General features: G+C 40.4%; 2 protein-coding genes across 2 annotated transcripts; one reads left to right on the top strand and one right to left on the bottom strand.

Annotated features, from left to right (window-relative positions):
- The first annotated feature begins 62 nt into the window (after positions 1-62).
- mto1 (mitochondrial tRNA translation optimization 1) lies at positions 63-9966 on the top strand. Its single transcript, XM_026947847.3, has 13 exons — positions 63-345; positions 718-961; positions 1220-1419; positions 1944-2061; positions 2152-2450; positions 2655-2767; positions 3140-3330; positions 3534-3664; positions 7119-7323; positions 8176-8347; positions 8500-8609; positions 9322-9479; positions 9705-9966. The coding sequence occupies exons 2-13, from the start codon at positions 766-768 to the stop codon at positions 9813-9815; spliced, it is 2004 nt and encodes a 667-aa protein (XP_026803648.3). The 5' UTR covers positions 63-345; positions 718-765; the 3' UTR covers positions 9816-9966.
- On the bottom strand, positions 9942-21629 carry LOC113547508 (tectonic-3). The gene is made up of 15 exons (XM_026947881.3): positions 21562-21629; positions 21087-21369; positions 19690-19804; positions 18158-18258; positions 17084-17199; positions 16612-16720; positions 16411-16523; positions 16231-16269; positions 16018-16092; positions 15598-15717; positions 12425-12520; positions 11621-11724; positions 11310-11457; positions 10522-10659; positions 9942-10345 (listed from the first exon to the last, which is right to left on the bottom strand). Exons 2-15 carry the CDS (start codon positions 21355-21357, stop codon positions 10193-10195), a joined length of 1698 nt encoding a protein of 565 aa, XP_026803682.3. The 5' UTR covers positions 21358-21369; positions 21562-21629; the 3' UTR covers positions 9942-10192.
- Between the last annotated feature and the right edge of the window lie 134 nt (positions 21630-21763).

Here is a 21763-nt window from a genome sequence, read left to right on the forward strand (position 1 = left end):
CAATGAAGAATACTAATACATAACACATGAGTATAACTGTATAACTGCCGCTAAACTTGAATGTTTCCCTTTTTGAGTCGCGCCTACAGCCGTTATTACGGTTATCGGCTCACAGTAATGGCGGCCTACTGCACGCGCCGGTAGAACGGCTGTGTCCCAAACGGCGCTGTTCTTCCTACAAAGCACACTACAGAAGGGTCGGAAACTAATGGGCTTATAAACCCTATTTAGTGTACGAAACGTCAAATTTGGAGCCATTTGGGACGCACTCGTCGAGAATCATCGAGAGAAGATGTCAAACATGAGACGATTATCAGTTTAAATACACGAAACAGTCTTGCTGAGGTAAAGGACATGTTAGCTGAAATCTGTTAGAGAAATTTACACGTTTCCTGTGGTGAAAGTGGTCATTGTGTCAGATTTGGTGAAGTAAAATGAATAAAAACAGACTACATGTCACACTCTGGGATTAAATAAGCGAGAAAATGACCTTTCATAAGGTGTAACAAAATATTGGCAAAAAAAAAAAAGATATTTGAAGACATTTTAACAATCTACAATGAATATTATGATACCTTTGTTTGTTAACACAATGCTAGAAAACAGCAGTGACGCAATTAAAACTTGTATCGTGACGTCATGTATCACAATATCGATATATTGTCATATCGCGCAGCCCTAAACTGTCTTTCTTTCATTCTTTCCTTCTTTCTTTAGCTCTTTGCTTTTTTTTTCTGTATGATGATACTTTAATATCAATTTCCCATGCTGCAACTACGGAGGCTGCTCTTCCGACATCATTTCCTGTCCAGTTATCGCTCTCAGAGAGCCAGTGACGTCGCTCAGCAGAAGTATGACGTCATCGTGGTCGGTGGCGGCCATGCTGGAACGGAGGCGGCTGCTGCGGCAACCAGGATCGGAGCCGAAACACTGCTCATTACGCAGAAGATCGAAACGATCGGTAGGTCATGACAAGGCATACGGGCCGTTTGTCAGTATGCATGTATGTGCTGATAATCAGTTATACGATATGTAAGAAATAATGTGTGTGGTGCTGTCATACCTTCTGGCCAATCAGAATCCAGAATTCAACAGCGCTGTGGTTTGCATGAGAAAATTCAGTATCGCTATCACATAAGGTTTCTAAATACATTAATACTGTAAACCACGATAGGCGATTATTGAGACGTTTTCGAGCGGTGCGGTGTTTTTCTCCCAGGGGCGCTGTCCTGCAACCCCTCGCTGGGAGGAGTAGGAAAAGGTCAGCTGGTGAAGGAGGTGGATGCTCTGGATGGCCTGATGGGTAGAGCAGGAGACTACGCCGGTGTTCACTTCTCCATCCTCAATCGCAGTAAGGGACCCGCAGTGTGGGGCCCGAGGGCACAGCTGGATCGGGGACGCTACAGGGAGTTCGTACAGGTAGCGCTCGTCACCTGTGCTCAGCCTGAGTTCAGTGATCTGTCGGGATGCCTCAGGGACGTGTCCTGGGCTTGTTTTCGTATTTCCCTTTGTCTCTATGTTCCTACATCACTCAATGCCGAGTTGAACTGAGACTGAGAGATTAAGTACTATTTGGATGTGATTCGTTTTTTGATAGGTTCGGACTAAAATCCCAGAGATGCAACCCTCATAATGTTTTATACTAGTTATATATAAAAATATCTAATCATTTATTTAGCATTGGCTCTGTGTTCTTAGTGCTTGAGTGATTTTTTTTTTTTTTTGCACCTGATAAAAGTTTGTTTAACTTCTTCTTCTGTATTTCTGACCAGCGAGTAAAAGAGTTTTACAAGTACATTTTCAGCCCTACATTGCCTCTCAGACAGCGTGGCTGCTGAAGATGAATGAATGATGAATTACTGTTATTACTGTTGAGGAGTGTATCCTGGGCCATTTTTTTAAATTTATTATTAAAGTAATTTATTTCTGTTATCTTTTCTCAGTCGCAGTTGCTGAATACGCCCAGACTGACTGTGATCAAGGGATCTGTGGAGGATCTGATCATCTCTGCTGCTGACCCAGAAAAACCAGGAAAGCACAGAGTGACTGGAGTTCGTATGGGTAAGGAACGATCCTGTTTTTTTTTTTTTTTCCCATTCCACTTAATGCATACCACCATTCACGTCCGCATTCTCTCTGTATTTCTCTCAGCTGATGGCGCTGGGGAAATACTCGCCAGATCCGTCGTCATCACCACCGGCACTTTCCTTTCCGGCTCCCTCTTCATGGGCCGGACCACCTCTCCAGGAGGGAGGATGGGCGAACCCCCCTCCTGCGCTGGTCTCTCTCACAGTCTGAGAGAAGTGCTCGGGTTAAAACTCGGCCGGCTGAGGACCGGGACGCCACCGCGGCTCATTAAAGACACAATCGACTTCTCCCTCGCTGAGCTTCACCTTCCTGACCCACAGCCAACTCCGTTTAGCTTCATTAACAAACACACGCACTGCAAGGTGAAGATTCTGAATATGAGCTACTTGTAGTTTTGCATACATCAGTAACAGTAAACTAAAGATGATCATATCCGAAACAGATTTGAGATTATTCCTCAAATCTAGTCTGCTTGGCTTGGCTACTACTACAAGATCATATTGACCATTTTATGATTGTACCCTGTGCTTCCTGCTTTCTTCATCATTACTGTGTTTGATTGGTAGCCTGAGGATCAGCTCCCGTGTCACCTGACCTACACGACACCAGGGGTAGAAGAAGTGGTGCGTGAGAGCCTGCATATGAACTCACACATACAGCAGGACACCAAAGGACCCAGGTACTCAGTGCAGGCAAAAAAAACACAACACTATCAGTTGTTTTCTATTTCGTTTAAAGTTCAGAATGTAGTACTACTGCGTTGTAGTTAAATACTGAGTGACAGCATGGTGTGATGAACCAGAGTTACGTGTAATAGCATGTCCCCAAGCATTTTCTTCAGTCTGTCGACTATTACAATTTTCAATTGATTAAAATATCTTTATTAAAGTTACATTTATAGTATTTATTAAAATACTTTTATCCTTTTATAGTTACACTCAATGTTATGGAACGACGGTTGGATGGTGGAATCTCATAACAGATGTCTGATACCTTCCATTCAGGAAGATTTTGTTTAATGTTAAGTAAACAGCTCATTTCTTTCCCTCAGGTACTGTCCTTCCATCGAGTCCCGGGTTCTGCGTTTCCCAGGGCGACAGCATCAGGTGTGGTTGGAGCCGGAGGGCTTGACCTCTGACCTCGTGTACCCTCAGGGGTTGTCCATGACGATGCCCCCTGAGCTGCAGCTCCGTCTCCTCCGAGAAATTCCTGCCCTGCACCGGGTGGAGATTAGAACACCAGGTACACCTTAAAGATCTCTTTATTAGAGTGGAGATGATCTAGTGCACTTATGAAGTCACAGAAAACTGCTGGTTACAGATTTCACGGCCTATATAGTGTATATGTTGTGGATTGGGACACGTCCTGTTGATGATGACACTATTTACTCCGGTATACGGAGGCATTCTGACCACAGCGTGATGCATTTGTACCTACTTGTGTAGGTTACGGGGTGCAGTATGACTTTGTTTGCCCAATGCAGCTCTTCCCGTGGCTGCAGGTGAAGTGCGTTCAGGGGCTTTTCCTGGCAGGACAGATTAATGGGACAACAGGATACGAGGAAGCAGCAGCACAGGTACAAATCACAGCACCTCCTACAGCATGTGTACAAATCACAGCACCTCCTACAGCATGTGTACAAATCACAGCACCTCCTACAGCACAGGTACAAATCACAGCACCTCCTACATCACAGGTACAAATCACAGCACCTCCTACATCACAGGTACAAATCACAGCATCTCCTACATCACAGGTACAAATCACAGCACCTGCTACAGCACAGGTACAAATCACAGCACCTCCTACAGCATGTGTACAAATCACAGCACCTCCTACAGCACAGGTACAAATCACAGCACCTCCTACAGCACAGGTACAGAATACAGCACCTCCTACATCACAGGTACAAATCACAGCACCTCCTACAGCACAGGTACAGAATACAGCACCTCCTACAGCACAGGTACAAATCACAGCACCTCCTACAGCACAGGTACAGAATACAGCACGTCCTACAGCACAGGTACAAATCACAGCACCTCCTACATCACAGGTACAAATCACAGCACCTCCTACATCACAGGTACAAATCACAGCACCTCCTACAGCATGTGTACAAATCACAGCACCTCCTACAGCACAGGTACAAATCACAACATCTCCTACAGCACAAGTACAAAATACAGCACCTCCTACATCACAGGTACAAATCACAGCACCTCCTACAGCACAGGTACAAATCACAGCACCTCCTACAGCACAGGTACAAATCACAGCACCTCCTACAGCACAGGTACATATCACAGCACCTCCTACAGCACAGGTACAAATCACAGCACCTCCTACATCACAGGTACAAATCACAGCACCTGCTACAGCACAGGTACAAATCACAGCACCTCCTACAGCATGTGTACAAATCACAGCACCTCCTACATCACAGGTACAAATCACAGCACCTCCTACAGCATGTGTACAAATCACAGCACCTCCTACAGCACAGGTACAAATCACAACATCTCCTACAGCACAAGTACAAAATACAGCACCTCCTACATCACAGGTACAAATCACAGCACCTCCTACATCACAGGTACAAATCACAGCACCTCCTACAGCACAGGTACAAATCACAGCACCTCCTACAGCACAGGTACATATCACAGCACCTCCTACAGCACAGGTACAAATCACAGCACCTCCTACATCACAGGTACAAATCACAGCACCTGCTACAGCACAGGTACAAATCACAGCACCTCCTACAGCATGTGTACAAATCACAGCACCTCCTACATCACAGGTACAAATCACAGCACCTCCTACAGCACAGGTACAGAATACAGCACCTCCTACATCACAGGTACAAATCACAGCACCTCCTACAGCACAGGTACAAATCACAGCGCCTCCTACAGCACAGGTACAAATCACAGCACCTCCTACATCACAGGTACAAATCACAGCACCTCCTACATCACAGGTACAAATCACAGCACCTGCTACAGCACAGGTACAAATCACAACATCTCCTACAGCACAAGTACAAAATACAGCACCTCCTACATCACAGGTACAAATCACAGCACCTGCTACAGCACAGGTACAAATCACAGCACCTCCTACATCACAGGTACAAATCACAGCACCTCCTACATCACAGGTACAAATCACAGCACCTCCTACAGCATGTGTACAAATCACAGCACCTCCTACAGCACAGGTACAAATCACAACATCTCCTACAGCACAGGTACAAATCACAGCACCTCCTACATCACAGGTACAAATCACAGCACCTCCTACATCACAGGTACAAATCACAGCACCTCCTACAGCATGTGTACAAATCACAGCACCTCCTACAGCACAGGTACAAATCACAACATCTCCTACAGCACAAGTACAAAATACAGCACCTCCTACATCACAGGTACAAATCACAGCACCTCCTACAGCACAGGTACAAATCACAGCACCTCCTACATCACAGGTACAAATCACAGCACCTCCTACATCACAGGTACAAATCACAGCACCTCCTACAGCACAGGTACAAATCACAGCACCTCCTACATCACAGGTACAAATCACAGCACCTCCTACAGCACAGGTACAAATCACAGCACCTCCTACAGCACAGGTACAAATCACAGCACCTCCTACATCACAGGTACAAATCACAGCACCTCCTACAGCATGTGTACAAATCACAGCACCTCCTACAGCACAGGTACAAATCACAACATCTCCTACAGCACAAGTACAAAATACAGCACCTCCTACATCACAGGTACAAATCACAGCACCTCCTACATCACAGGTACAAATCACAGCACCTCCTACAGCACAGGTACAAATCACAGCACCTCCTACAGCACAGGTACATATCACAGCACCTCCTACAGCACAGGTACATATCACAGCACCTCCTACATCACAGGTACAAATCACAGCACCTGCTACAGCACAGGTACAAATCACAGCATCTCCTACATCACAGGTACAAATCACAGCACCTGCTACAGCACAGGTACAAATCACAGCACCTCCTACATCACAGGTACAAATCACAGCACCTGCTACAGCACAGGTACAAATCACAGCACCTGCTACAGCACAGGTACAAATCACAGCACCTCCTACATCACAGGTACAAATCACAGCACCTCCTACAGCACAGGTACAAATCACAGCATCTCCTACATCACAGGTACAAATCACAGCACCTGCTACAGCACAGGTACAAATCACAGCACCTCCTACATCACAGGTACAAATCACAGCACCTCCTACATCACAGGTACAAATCACAGCACCTCCTACAGCACAGGTACAAATCACAGCACCTCCTACATCACAGGTACAAATCACAGCACCTCCTACATCACAGGTACAAATCACAGCACCTCCTACAGCACAGGTACAAATCACAGCACCTCCTACAGCACAGGTACAAATCACAGCACCTCCTACATCACAGGTACAAATCACAGCACCTGCTACAGCACAGGTACAAATCACAACATCTCCTACAGCACAAGTACAAAATACAGCACCTCCTACATCACAGGTACAAATCACAGCACCTGCTACAGCACAGGTACAAATCACAGCACCTCCTACAGCACAGGTACAAATCACAGCACCTCCTACAGCACAGGTACAAATCACAGCACCTGCTACAGCACAGGTACAAATCACAGCACCTCCTACATCACAGGTACAAATCACAGCACCTCCTACATCACAGGTACAAATCACAGCATCTCCTACATCACAGGTACAAATCACAGCACCTCCTACATCACAGGTACAAATCACAGCACCTGCTACAGCACAGGTACAAATCACAGCATCTCCTACAGCACAGGTACAAATCACAGCACCTCCTACAGCACAGGTACAAATCACAGCACCTCCTACAGAAGAGAATCCAGTATTCAGCAGCTCTGTGTTGTTCATGTTATTATATGTTTTAGGTTGTACTTACCTGTTCATGCATTGTGCTGTTTGTCTCATTTCAGGGTTTGTGGGCGGGTGTTAATGCTGGAAGGACCGCCCTCTCTCTCCCTCCTCTGTCTCTGTCCCGTACTGAGAGCTACATCGGTGTGATGATTGATGATCTGGTGAGTCGTGGAGTTACCGAACCGTACCGCATGTTCACAAGCCGTGCTGAGTTCAGGACTTCACTCCGGCCCGATAACGCAGACCTGCGCCTCACACTCAGAGGTACTGTGTGTTTACTGAGTTTATTTCATCAGCATCTCTGATGTAACAATACTAATGTAGTCTAAAATGGTGTATTTTCATTTTTTTATTATGTGAATTAAGTTCATTTGTTTCTTTGTGTGGTGTTTGTGTCTTTATGAGTTATTGTTTCTGCAGATTCTCCTTGTGAGAAATTAAACTCTATAGCTTATTGTACTCAGTGCCATAAATAGAGCACAAATTAAGTAAACTGTTTTAGCATGATTTAACCTTACAGGTCACAAAATATACAGCGTAATTTCTTCAAATTAGTGGATTTTATAGCTCAAATGCAAGCCTTTTAAAATCAGAGTACACTGATATGAATTATCTCTCAAAAATACACAGAAAGAGGTGCCATCTTTATCCCTCTATGAAACCGACAGATGAGCTAATCAAGATATGAATTTAAAGTATTGACAGTTGCATATGTATCAGTATTAACTGATCCCTGGAAGCTCCGCCCCCTTCCCCCAACTCGTATTAGTAATATTTTGGCTGGTGATCTCCCTCGCTTTCTGTCACGGTAAATTGAGAATGTTTTGAGTTCATTAATGTGACTGCTCATGCTGCGTTACAGGGCACTCAAAGGAGAGCGCCATCTGCCCTCTTCCGCATACATGAGCACACAGATGCCCACAATTGGCTAGTGTCACTGTGATTGACGCTCACACGCAGGGTCATGGCCTGGTCGGGATTTGAACTCTCAATCTCCAATATACCAATATATACCAATTTAGTCACAGAAAAATGGACTAAAATTCAATATGACCTTAAAGAACATTTTAAAGCCGTGAATTCTGTGCAATAACTGTGTGGTGTGGTTTCTGTCAGGCTTTGAAGAGCTGGGGTGTGTGTCGTCACGGCGCTACAGCGAGGCTTTGCGAGTGAGTCGTGGGCTGAGTGAAGCTCTCGTCGCCCTGCAGTCCGTCACACTCTCCTCTCCGCGCTGGAGAGAGAAACTTCGAGACGCCGGGATCAGTGAGGTGAAAAGCACGCTCATCAGGTAATTGCGGTTAAAAAAAACTTTCAGCCATCCATGCTGTTTTTAAACAGATTTACAGAAACCACTATCGAGATAACCACAAGTCGATCTAATGAATAACATGTTTTATGGCTCTGATGGAAGAATCATCATTATAACTGTGTGTTTTCCAGCGGAGAAGAGATGCTCCAGCATAAAGAGGTCTCGTTTGAAATGTTGGCCTCCATCTTCCCTGAAATTTTTGCACCATATCTAGAATTTTCCCAGCGGATTAAAATCGAAGGTGAGTATTTTATCAAAACACCGAAAATGTGAATCAGTGCATGTTTTCATCAAATGCTGTTTTGTTGAATATTCTAAAGAGCAACAGTATAAACACACAAACCAGAGGTTAGGTCTTGAAAATGGTGAATTCGGACCAGCAGGAAGTGGTACACCAGGTCTCCTTAATGTGTATGTAATAAATATGTGGTACTTGCAGTCTTCACTTCCTCTTCTTTTGACTGACAATAAGGAGGATTTGTAATTATATTTATTGTTTTAATGAGGTTAAAGGTAAAGATTTAGATCTGAGATTGTGTCCGTGGCATAAAAAGTGAAACGTAATATTTATATTGTTTAAGTACTATTAAAAACATTCATTCCTCTATATTATATATATAGTAATACTGAACATGATGCTGCCACCACCATGCTTCGCAGTGGGGATGCTGTTCTCTGGGTGATGATCAGTGTTGGTTTTCTGACAAACATAGGGCTTTGTGCTTAAATGTTTAGTTCTTTTTCCACAGTATTGATATATATTTTTTCCACAGTGCACTTCAGTATTATGGACTATAGATTCATTAGCTATAATCTTAATTAAGTCCATTTCAGTTCCAGGTTGTAACACAACAAATATGGAAAAGCTGAAGGGGGGTGAACAGTTATGGAAGGCAGTATGTATATACATATATATATATATACAGGCCTATGATTTGCTTTTCCCCATGTAGCTGTGTACCGTCCTCACTGTGAGAATCAGAAGAGAGAGATGGAGAGGATACAGGAGGAGGAGAGTCTCACGCTGCCTCCGGACATCGACTACCTCTCACTTCCTGTGTCTCTCTCTGACGAGGTGCGAGAGGTATTGGATCGAGCGCGGCCTGACACTGTGAGTGTACACACATTTAAAAATGTTCACGATAATAATTACCGACACTGGTGTAGAACAAGTTTAACAGTGTGAATACTTCTGATTTCAGAGCATGTTAATGAACAGATATCATGGCCTTTCCTGAAGCCTTACGTTGAAATGTTAGAATTTATCAGCTCTTATTTTGTCTTCGTAGTGGTAATTCTGATAGAAAAGTGTGTGTGTGTGTGTGTGTGTTTTCAGTTGGGAGCAGCGACTCGTCTGCCGGGCGTCACTCCAGCCGCCATCATCCACTTGCTCAATTACGTCAGCAAGACGGAGCGCAAAACATCAAGCAAGAGGACACGGACGTAGAGACACAAACTGACCAATCACACAGTCGACACACGTCACCACGCAGGACTGAGAACCATAAGCAGCTGCTAAAGACTGTTACAGTAAAGGACTTCACTTAACACTGTGTGTTAGGAAACAAGTCTGTATTTTGTAAAATGGAAATAAATTATCTTAAAAAAAAAAAAAAAATCTATATACATGTTTACAATGAGGTAGAAAAAATATCAATTTTTCAAAAATTACCTAAAAAATGATCAAATAAAATAATAATAAAAATAAAATTAAAATAATAAGGTAAAATAAAACCTGAAATAAGTAATAAAAAAATTGACTTTATTGTTCAAATGTAATTAGCAGTAAGAATTAATGGTAATTCTCGGTCACTTTATCATGCCCTACACCCTGTCTAGTTCTTCTGCCCCCCTGGTGAAGAACCCGAATGGAAACTTCCGCTCAGGCTGGGGTTTGCCCCGGGGGGGTTGTGGGTAAACGGTGGTGTCAGAGAAGATCACCTCAGTGGTCAGAGGAAGAGGAGAAACGATGGGACACTGGAACAAGAAATGTGGCATGTTTGGAATTATAACAGGTTTTACACACACACACACACACACACACAGTATGCAGACAGAACGGAAATCTCCACGTGTTTTCCTGTACACCCAATTCCAGTGTAGTAACAAGATCTCTCAACGTGACAAGTGTTAAGACAGAAGACACATCTCACCTTCAGGATCTGACAGCTGAAGATGTATTTGACACCCAGGATGTGATTCTGAGGCAGAGCCAACAATCCTGTCTGAGCCCAGAGGAACCTCACTGACAGAGAGACAGGCACCAGACAACCTGTCTCACACACCTCGCCCTGTAGAGTGCAGGAACAAGAAAACTCTACATACATACAAACACATGGGTCACGTTTAAAGGGGAAAAAATATATATCCTAAGAAATCAGTCGTTTTATTGTTTTTAAATTCTACTGATGATGTAATGATGTTCCCAATATTCTGTAGACGAGTGTCGGCAAACCAAATGTTCTCACAAGGTTTAATATTATCAAGTGCATTGTTCTAAAGCTGTAGCAGAAGCTGAATTCGCTATTCTGATTGGCTGGAAGGTGTTGATGCATTTCCTAGAGCAGCCGCTCTGACAGCAGTGCAGAGCTTTAAGAAATAAAAAACAGGTTTATATTAATGAGATTATTCTGAATCGTTTCTATAGTGTTTCTATAGCAACAGCTCATACACAGGGACTTGTACAGCGGACGCTCCACACAAACAGAATTTAAACGTGTTTAATCGTTGATATGAAGTTTTCTGTAAGGAGACATTTATTGAACAGTTATGTAAGGAGTCTCCAGTGTCAGCGCTTTGTAACAGTCAGACGTAAAACTTTTAAGCTGTCCAACATTTTAATTCCTAAAAGATGAATGGAAAGAGAACGTGACAATAATCACAATATTGTTCGTCACTGATGAAATTAAAACAGTTATCAGTGTTAGTTTAGCGGAATTACCGGAGCAGGTTCTGGACATTCCTGCACGACGACCCTGCTCTGTTGTGGCTGTGACCCCGCTGTCATGGCGACTGTGTCGGGGGTCATTTTCCCGCGGAGGATGCTGTAAATCTGAGCTCTCAGTGAGGCACATTCATGCAACATTGACCTAAAAAAGCAATATATCTTCATCTCAGTGATGATACTCAGGAAATGGACATAACTGCTCATTTGTTTGAATGATCAGACTTCACAGAGGCCATTTTGTTTACATATTTTCCAGTGCTGAATACACAGAATGGTGTTTTTTCATAGTTAATAACAGTAAATACCTGAAGGTGCAGCCGGTGATGGTGTTATGTGTGAACAGGATGGGTGCCCGGTTGGTGAGGTCAGTAGAGCATTCTCCTCCCAGGGAAAGTCCTGGCATCGTCAGCTTAGACTCAGTCAAAGTGCAAAGCCAATCACACAACACATGCTGAGCATTAATTATACTGCCATATTCAAGGCATGTAAAATATCAGTGCAGACCTGCCAACCCCAAAGTGGAATAATGTCTCACTGACAGGGGAGAATAAATACGCAGTACATTTTCACATTTCAATTGTCTATGGCAGAAACTGGAGTGCACGTATATACTGGGTTGTACGGTAACCACCAGGTGCTTGTGCGACAGCCACTCATCTGTTTTAGTTAAGATGAACACTTTTTCAATCACATTCTAATTATCATTACCATTAAAATATTTGTAAAGTGTTTGAGATTTGAAGGGGAAAAAAAATCACTCTTTTGGAGTGATCACTTGTAGCTGCGCTCTTATACAAAATGCGTAAAGATTGGCAGGTCCATCGGCGCCGCCCCTAAATTCCATTTGTTTACTGTATAAAGAATTAAAGCTTAATCTGATAATATTTTATTCTTTGTCTAAGAAGAGAAGTTATTAATAATAATGTGCTGTAGAAGCTGCATAGGATGTTACAGTTGGGTCAGCACTTTACTGCGAGTGTAAATTTGTTCTGAAAAACAAGTCATTTTTATAAGTTATAATACTGTAAATTATAATAAAACGTTTCATAAGAGCACATGTCTACTCAATCTCTTCATTATTCTGCAAAAGGAAAATTGTGAAAGGATACAGGTCCAGCTTGTCCACCAAACCAGCCAATCACTGGAGTCCCAACCTCCAAGCCAACCAATGGCAATTTAGGAGGAGGTGATGAGGGCGTGGCCAACTGTAACCCAGTTCATTCATTAATAAAGGTTACTTATTACTATTATTAACAAATTACATATTAGTAATACCCAGGTTATACTCTACTGCTACAGTGACTCTACTGTACTGTTACTATACTCTATGGTTATGATACTCCACTATTACTGTTATACTTTACTGTTACTATACTCTACTGTTATACTTTACTGTTACTATACTCTACTATTAATGTTACTACACTCTATTGTTACTATACTATTACTGTTATACTTTACTGTTACTATACTCTACTGTTACTGTTACTACACTCTATTGTTACTATACTATTACTGTTACTATACCCTACTGTTACTCTATTGTTTGGTACTCTTCTGTTACTGTATTGTTACTATATTCTACTGTTGCCACACACTACTGTTGCTATACTCTGCTATTACTGTTACTACACTCTATTGTTACTATACTATTACTGTTGCTATACTCTGCTGTTACTGTTACTATACTCTATTGTTTGGTACTGTACTGTTACTCTATTGTTAATGTTACTATTCTCTGTTGTTACTATATTCTACTGTTGCCGCACACTACTGTTGCTATACCCTGCTGTTACTGTTACTATACTCTACTGGTACTCTATTGTTTGATACTCTACTGTTAATGTTACTATTCTCTGTTGTTACTATATTCTACTGTTACCACACACTGCTGCTACTATACCCTACTGTTACTATATTCTATTGTTTGATTCTCTACTGTTACTACACTCTATTGTTACTATACTAGTACTGTTGCTATACTCTACTGTAATGTTGCTATACTCTACTGTTACTCTATTGTTTGGTACTCTACTCTTTGGTTTTTATATTGTTACCATATTCTGTGGTTACTATACTCTGCTGTTACTGTTGCTATACTCTACTGTTGCCATTTCAACACTCTACCACTACTGTTTCCATGCACCAATGTTGCTATACTCTGCTGTTACTGTTACTACACTATTCTATTGCTGTTTCCAAACTCTACAGTTAATATACTCTAGTGGTACTCTGTTGTTTGGTACTCTACTGTTACTGTGACAGTACTCTATTGTTACTATATCCTACTGTTGCCACACAATACTGTTGCTATACCCTGCTGTTACTGTTACTACATTCTATTGTTTGGTACACTACTGTTACTACACTCTATTGTTACTATACTACTACTGTTGCTATACTCTACTGTAGTGTTGCTATACTCTACTGTTACTCTATTGCTTGGTACTCCACTTTTGCTCTTACTATACTCTATTGTTACTGTACTATTACTGTACTTTTACTGTTGCCAAACTCTACTGTTGCTATACTCTTCTGTAGTGTTGCTGTATTCTACTGTTACTCGATTGTCTGATACTCTACTCTTTGGTTTCTATACTGTTACCATATTCTGTGGTTACTATACTCTGCTGTTACTGTTGCTATACTCTACTGTCGCCATTTCAACACTCTACCACTACTGTTTCCATGCACCAATGTTGCTATACTCTGCAGTTACTGTTACTCTGTTCTATTGTTACTACACTATACTATTGCTGTTTCCAAACTCTACAGTTACTTTACTCTAGTGGTACTCTTTTGTTTGGTATTGTTAGTTTTCTACTGTTACCACATGCTACTGCTGCTACACCCTGCTGTTACTGTTACTATACTCTATTGTTTGGTACACTACAGTTACTACACTCTATTGTTACTATACTACTACTGTTGCTATACTCTTCTGTAGTGTTGCTATATTCTACTGTTACTCTATTGTCTGGTACTCTACTCTTTGGTTTCTATAGTGTTACCATATTCTGTGGTTACTATACTCTGCTGTTACTGTTGCTATACTCTACTGTTTCCATGCACCAATGTTGCTATACTCTGCAGTTACTGTTACTCTGTTCTATTGTTACTACACTATACTATTGCTGTTTCCAAACTCTATAGTCACTATATTCTACTTGTACTCTACTGTTTGGTATTGTTAGTTTTCTACTGTTACCACATGCTACTGCTGCTATACCCTGCTGTTACTGTTACTATATTCTATTGTTTTGTACTCTACTGTTACTACACTCTATTATTACTATACTATTACTGTTGCTATACTCTACTGTAGTGTTGCTATACTCTACTGTTACTCTGTTGCTTGGTACTCTACTATTACTGTTACTATACTCTATTGTTACTGTACTATTACTGTTGCCAAACTCTACTGTTGCTATACTCTTCTGTACTGTTGCTATACTCTACTGTTACTCGATTTTCTGGTACTCTACTCTTTGGTTTCTATATTGTTACCATATTCTGTGGTTACTGTACTCTTTTGTTACTGTTGCTATACTCTACTGTTGCCATTTCAACACTCTACCACTACTGCTTCCATGCTCCGATGTTGCTATACTCTACAGTTACTGTTACTTTGTTCTATTGTTACTACACTATACTATTGCTGTTACTATACTCTAGTCATACTCTGTTGTTTGGTATTGTTAGTTTTCTACTGTTACTACATGCTACTACTGCTATACCCTGCTGTTACTGTTACTATACTCTATTGTTTTGTACTCTACTGTTACTGCACTCTATTATTACTATACTATTACTGTTGCTATACTCTACTGTAGTGTTGCTATATTCTACTGTTACTCTGTTGCTTGGTACTCTACTGTTACTGTTACTATACTCTATTGGTACTGTACAAATTACTGTTTCCAAAATCTACTGTTGCTATATTCTAAAGTTACTCTTTTGTTTGATCCTCTACTCTGCTGTTACTGTTACTATACACTATTGTTACTATATGCGACAGTTACCACACGCTACTGTTGCTATACCCTGCCATTACTGTTACTATACTACACTGTTACTATACTACACTGTTGTACTGTTTATTCTCTGTTGTTGCTATACTTTACTATTACTGTTTCCAGACTCTACTTTTTCTATACACTGCTTTTACTGTTACTCTACTGTCAGTGTAATGTACTCTGCTGTTACTGTTATTGCACTCTACTGTCAGTTACTAAATTTTACTATACACAGAAATAAAGAAAAACACTGAAAGCATCCAAACCTGATATTGCACAGCGTGTTGTTGCAGTATCTGCATGCCGAAAGTAGCATTTGTAACACTGACTTTTACCATCGCTGCTGTAATTTCTCCTGCGTTGGTATACGTAATCACATATTCCACCTGAGATGGACAGGAAAGCGTGTTAGCTTTGGGACATGCTAACAGAGTACCAAAGTCACAACAGAGAGGAAGTAGCAGCTTCTTAAACCATTTTCTTATAAGTTCTGACAGTTCTCTGGCTAGATAGCATCTACTGTATCCAATCTTCATTATTTATCAACCGACCTCGTTGTTAAGAGCTATGCAATGTCCATCAGCAGTACCTTCTTCTCTTATGATGATTACTCAGTGTTCCTGTAACATAGATCCTTGAAACCCCCTAGCTAGTTGTACTATTTTGGTGAAAATCCTCACACTGACCTTTGTCACCACGTTCATACAGGAACCATTGTGCTCACTGAGTTCGGGCGGGTTGACAAGTGGAATAATGGGAATCTAAAGTTGTGGGATGAACAGATTGTTTAGTCTGATATGTTTGGTTATCAGTACAATAATAATGTTTGCATTGGTATGAATAAATTATTTTATTGAATAAATTTGAATAAATATTTAGTTTTAGCTGCTATAAATTACCATAATCTTTGAAATGTCCATTTCTGAGGGACGTGGAACCTGTAAAATTTGAGATCTGACATTAGAGCTAATATCAATTTCCAGGCAATATGTTATACAATAGATATTAGTGAATGATTCCACTGTAACTTCTACTATTTGGGATCAAGGTTAACTGACAGCTCACTTCCAAACACTTACCCGTAGGAGACTGAAACCTGTGAAATAGGAGCTAAAACTCAGACTGCTGTCTCTTCTACATGACTGAGCACTCACAACTCGGGAACAAGACAAAGAGCCAGAACGCAGAAACCCTGAAAAAGAATCAGATCATTTTTAAAAAAATCAAAATTTTTAATTGCCGTGCTTGTAATTAGAGGATAAAATTCGACGGAACCGTACTCGCAGGATTGCGCTCGACACAGGAGGAGGACGCCACGCCCGATGACGGCTGTCTGAGCACGCTCACTATGGATGTGGTGTTGTAGTATGTCAGAATGACATCATCAACCTGCCACAGAGAGAATATGAAGGTGATGCTCAATCATTTCACAGAAGATGAACATATTGTGACAAAGAGCCAGGAGCACAGTGAAGGAATACGAACTCATATCGCTGAGGAGGACGTTTATTGTGGCTGACTTTCCTTAGTAATTAACCAACACATCTGAGCAAAATGGTGATAATTCTGTCTTGTTTTCATCATCACACTGCGTGCATTAAAGACTTAATGGCTTCGTGCTACGTATCTCATGTAGCTGGACATGGCGAAGAGTCGAAGAGACTAGCAACAGTGTTCCTACATCATTAACCACTTCTCATGTTAAATGTAACTTCTGAATTTGTGCTTTTGAGTACACCATGATTATCAAACCTTATAAATGCTCGGGTTCTGAGTGCTGTGGATCTCTGCTAGTGAGAAGTGAGGAGAAAAGATGGAGAACGGCCCTTCGGAGGCAGCAGGTGCAGTCTGTGCTGTGCTGTCTGAATCTAAAAAAAAAAATAAAACACAAAAGATGATATTTATATTTATATAGATATATGCATCAATGCAACATTTACAGATCGGCTAAAGGGCTCATTTGCATATTGCAAAATTGTATACCAGAACAGCCTCCTTTATGCATTATGTGTTTATCTGAAAAGTGCTCAATTACTGAATATCTCACTCGCTTTAACCACATATAGACATTTCTCATTAACATTAAATGTGTTTACAAATTGAACATTTGGAAAGCTAAACTTTGTTCTTTTCTGCTGACACACTAATGCTAAAGACTTCAAATAAACATCGACGACAAAATTTATATAAAAAATCCATTTTAGAATTTTGCACAGTACTGTATGTTTCAGTGCACAAACATTCTGGGATTGATTAGAGGCTCATTTGCATATGAGTGAAAACAAGTACTGTGCATTGTATATTGTATACTTAGTGCGTATTGTATACATTAAATATTGTGTACTTTACATATTGAGTATCGTATAATTTACATATTGCATATTGTATACATTACATATTGTGTACTTTATATATTGCACGTTGTATATGGTACACATTGTGTATAGTATAGTTTACATAGTGTACATTGTATACTTATATATTATATATAATATATATGTATAATTATATTTTATACAACTTTCTATATTTGCGTATTGTATATTGTATACTATATTTATATTCAATCTTTTCTATATTTGCATATTGTATAATGCTAATTATCTCAGCAACTTTTATAAATACATATAAGTGAAAACAAATGAAACTTAGCGTTTGGTTAAAGGCTCATTTGCATATTATAACAGCATACACAGCAGCCCAGTGTAAAAACGTGTAGGGATTGGTTACACGGCTCATTAACATACTGCATCACATATGTGTTTACATGAGGCTGAGAGAGGAGTGGAGACGTAGAGAGACGGAGTGAGAGAAGACGAGCGTTACCGTTCCCTCTCTGAATGCAGAACAGAGAACCCGTGTCCGTCACCAGCTGAGGGTCCACATTGGCTCGGAACATCAGCCAGCTCTCGATGCACACTCCAGCCCTTAAACCAGACGAGACACAACACCATACACACATTGTGGGCAAGGACCAATAAGAAGTTTCCTATGATATATCAGGATATTCCACACACGATATGGCTTAAAGTTGCTCTGATACACTCAGGAGGACGTGCTCAGGTAGGAGTAAAGCTCACTGTCTACTAAAGTACTTTCTGACAGCTGAAGTTGAAGGCAACTTTTGGTAAAGGTGATCCCATGAAGCCGTTTGCCAAACTAAAGATTAATAAAAGTTACAAACAAAGCAAAAAAATATGTCTGTCTTGTAGTTAACATTGTTGTAACGAACTTCCTGAACTTCCTGGCTAGGTATAAAAAGGACATCAGCATCAATTGCTCTTTCTGTGAGGGTCAAACTTGCTAAACTTAATTCTGTTCGTTGCTAAATTTCACATTCACAAATCAAAAACATTGATTCTGAGTTACACACTGAAGGAACTGGAGCACAACGTCCAGTTGACTGTATGAAAACAACAACGAAAAAAGCTTAAAACATATTCTTTGCTTCTTCGTCTCCTTTTTTAATTTAGAAATTTGTTAGCGAAAGTTAGATAGATATCTGTTAAATATATATATATATGTATATACACACTACCTGGCCAAAAAAAGGTTGCTGTTTGGGTTTAAATAAGCAAATACTTAAGAGCCTATGATCGGATCATTACTGCAGTGATTAATATGTTTCAGCTGGCAACAATTCTTTTAACCTTAACTGATGCAGTGTGTAGCTTCTCATTTCTTAAACAACCACGGCAGATTACGTATCGCATGGTCGTTGAAAAGATGTTGCTGAAGGGGAAAATTGTTGGTCTGCATCAAGCAAAGAAAACAACTAAGGAGATTGCTGAAATCACTGGAACTGGGTTATGAAATGTCCAGTGCATTATTAAAGCCTGGAAGGGATAGCGCTGAACCGTCAACTTTACAGCAGAAATGCAGTCGGAAAATCTTGAATGATCGTGATCGGAGATCTTTAAAACGCTTGGTGATGTCACATCGTAAAAAAATCAACAGGAGAACTCAAGGTTATGTTTAATAGTGAAAGTAAGAGCATTTCCACACGCACAATGTGATGAGAACTTACAGGATTTGGACTAAACAGCTGTGTGGCCACAAGAAAGCCATTTGTTAGTGAGACTAATTGGAAAAAATGACTTCAATTTGCTAGGGAGCATAAAGACTGGACTGTGGAGCAATGGAAAAAGGTCCTGTGGTCTGATAAAATCAGATTTACCTTATTCCAAAGCAATGGGCGTGTCAGGGTAAGTGACGACATTAAAGTCTTGGTTACTTTTCCGTTCTATTTCCATTACATGATAATATCGTAAACTGTGATGAAAGTTAGGCTATATGTATGTGTGTATATATATAAATATATATTTAGTGATATTCAAGAAAATGGAATATAAACTCACCTCGTTTCTTGCCTACAGTTATTGAACACAGAACTCAGATCAGCGATGCCGCAGTCCGCAACATCACAGCAGCAGCCGATATCGCAGAAATCAGGAGTGACGTTGCAGATGCAACCTGAAGAACAACAAACAACAGTGTGAAACAGCAGTGTGAGGATGAGCTGCAGTCCAGCACAGTGTCGAGACTCACCTTCTCTAATACACACCTCGGCTGATAGTAGAACGTCAATTCATTTCTCCCTGCGTTTAGTCACAAATTTATCTCGCTGGTGTGGCAATACTCAACTCTGCATTTAAATGCCTCTAAATACGGCTTCTAAATGAATCACAGACACAGCAGCACAATAACATTAACGCACTGATGCTTACTATCTATTTCAATGCACATTAATAACATCTTGCTGATGTAAATCGATTGGATTGTAATGTTATTCTGTTAATTAGAACGTAGCGTAAGATCACATCGAACAATTTCAACCATAGTTTGGGTGAAAAACAATCAAAATATGGTCAAAATACGTAGAAAAAGTCATTTGGGTGAGTCATTTGGGTGAGTCATTTGGGTGAGTCATTTGGGTGAGTCATTTGGGTGTGCTGAATCAAAAGATCTCAATCAAAAAATTCAAATCAAAAAATCAAAAATAGTTAAAAATCAAAATCAAAAATAGTTCCATCACTCGTATGTAACTATTCACACGACTTAATTTCAGGTTCTCATGAGTGCTTTCTTTGTTAAATACGCATGAAACGTTAACTTCTAAACAAGATCACTGTAAAGGATTGTAAAGAGGAACAAGATGTTTGAAAAGTCAAAATGTTCATCTCAGTATCATCACTCAACATTTTGACAGCAAAAGTTATTCTGAGATAAAAAGGTAAAATTTCGATGAGATAAAAAAGAAAGAAAATACCTCAGGATTGTGCGATCAGTAAGAATTTTGAGATAAGAAGTCAAAACTTTAGATAATACGTCATGATTTTGAGATAGAAATCAGGATTTCAAGATCATGAGTCAAAATTTTGATATAAGAAGTTAAAAAAATAAGAAAACAAATCAGATTTTTTAGGTAAAAAAAATCAAGATTTTAATATAAAATCACAATTCTGAGATAATAAATCACAATTTTGAGATAAACATTTGGAGATCAGTGGGATAATACATTAAACTGAGATAAAGTCACTATTTTGAGATTGTAAAAAATTATGATTTCAACATAAGTTCAACTTTTGGCATAACAGGTTGAAAAATAAGGAAGTAAATCAGGAATTTGAGATAAAAAGTTAAAGGTTTGAGATTTAAGAGTCAGAACTTTGAGATAATCCTGGTTTTGTTTTCTAGGCTTTCAGCTCCCTCAGATCAGAGGTGTGTAGAAGTGATCTGAACAAAGACTCGGTACCATCAGAACCTGGTGCAGGCTCAGTGACTGGGCTTTGGACTGTGGAGGCGACTGGACCATCAGCACTGGCTCTGGGTCCGAGCTCCTGCTTGATGATATCCGGAGATTCGGTTGCATTTACATCCACTGTAAAGTCTGCTGTTGAATTCACACCATCTGTAAAAGCAGAATCACTCAGATCCGTCGGCGGCTGGTTTGTAAAGCCTCGGGCATGTGGCACAATCACAGCAAAGGCCACGACGAGCTGCACGACGACACGACGGGTCGGCATCTTAGCCCACACCTGATTATTATAAGACAGAAAACATCTGATTTATCCAGTAGTTTAACCGGATAAAGTCATGTGCGCGCGCTGCAGGAGAACTAATATTAACTAGCTAGGTATAAACCTATTTATGTGCATTATTTAGTTAAAACATGTGCTTTATTTATCTAAATTGTAACCGCTTAGCGCGCGTCGTTACGCCGCCTGTACCGTTGTCAAGGAAGTATCACGTTCGGAAACTTCCGCCTTTCTCGTCGCGCAGCCAATCACAGCGTCGGAAACATAAAACGTCATGACGTAAGCGCAATACACCAAAATACGCGCTTTCAAGCGTCACTCGAAGTTTTCGATTTAAAAAAAATAATAATAATAATGAAAATATAATCTATAAATATCTAAAAATATTTGTAAT

Source organism: Pangasianodon hypophthalmus, chromosome 12 (genome assembly GCF_027358585.1).
Source record: "Pangasianodon hypophthalmus isolate fPanHyp1 chromosome 12, fPanHyp1.pri, whole genome shotgun sequence".
NCBI classification, from domain to species: domain Eukaryota; kingdom Metazoa; phylum Chordata; class Actinopteri; order Siluriformes; family Pangasiidae; genus Pangasianodon; species Pangasianodon hypophthalmus.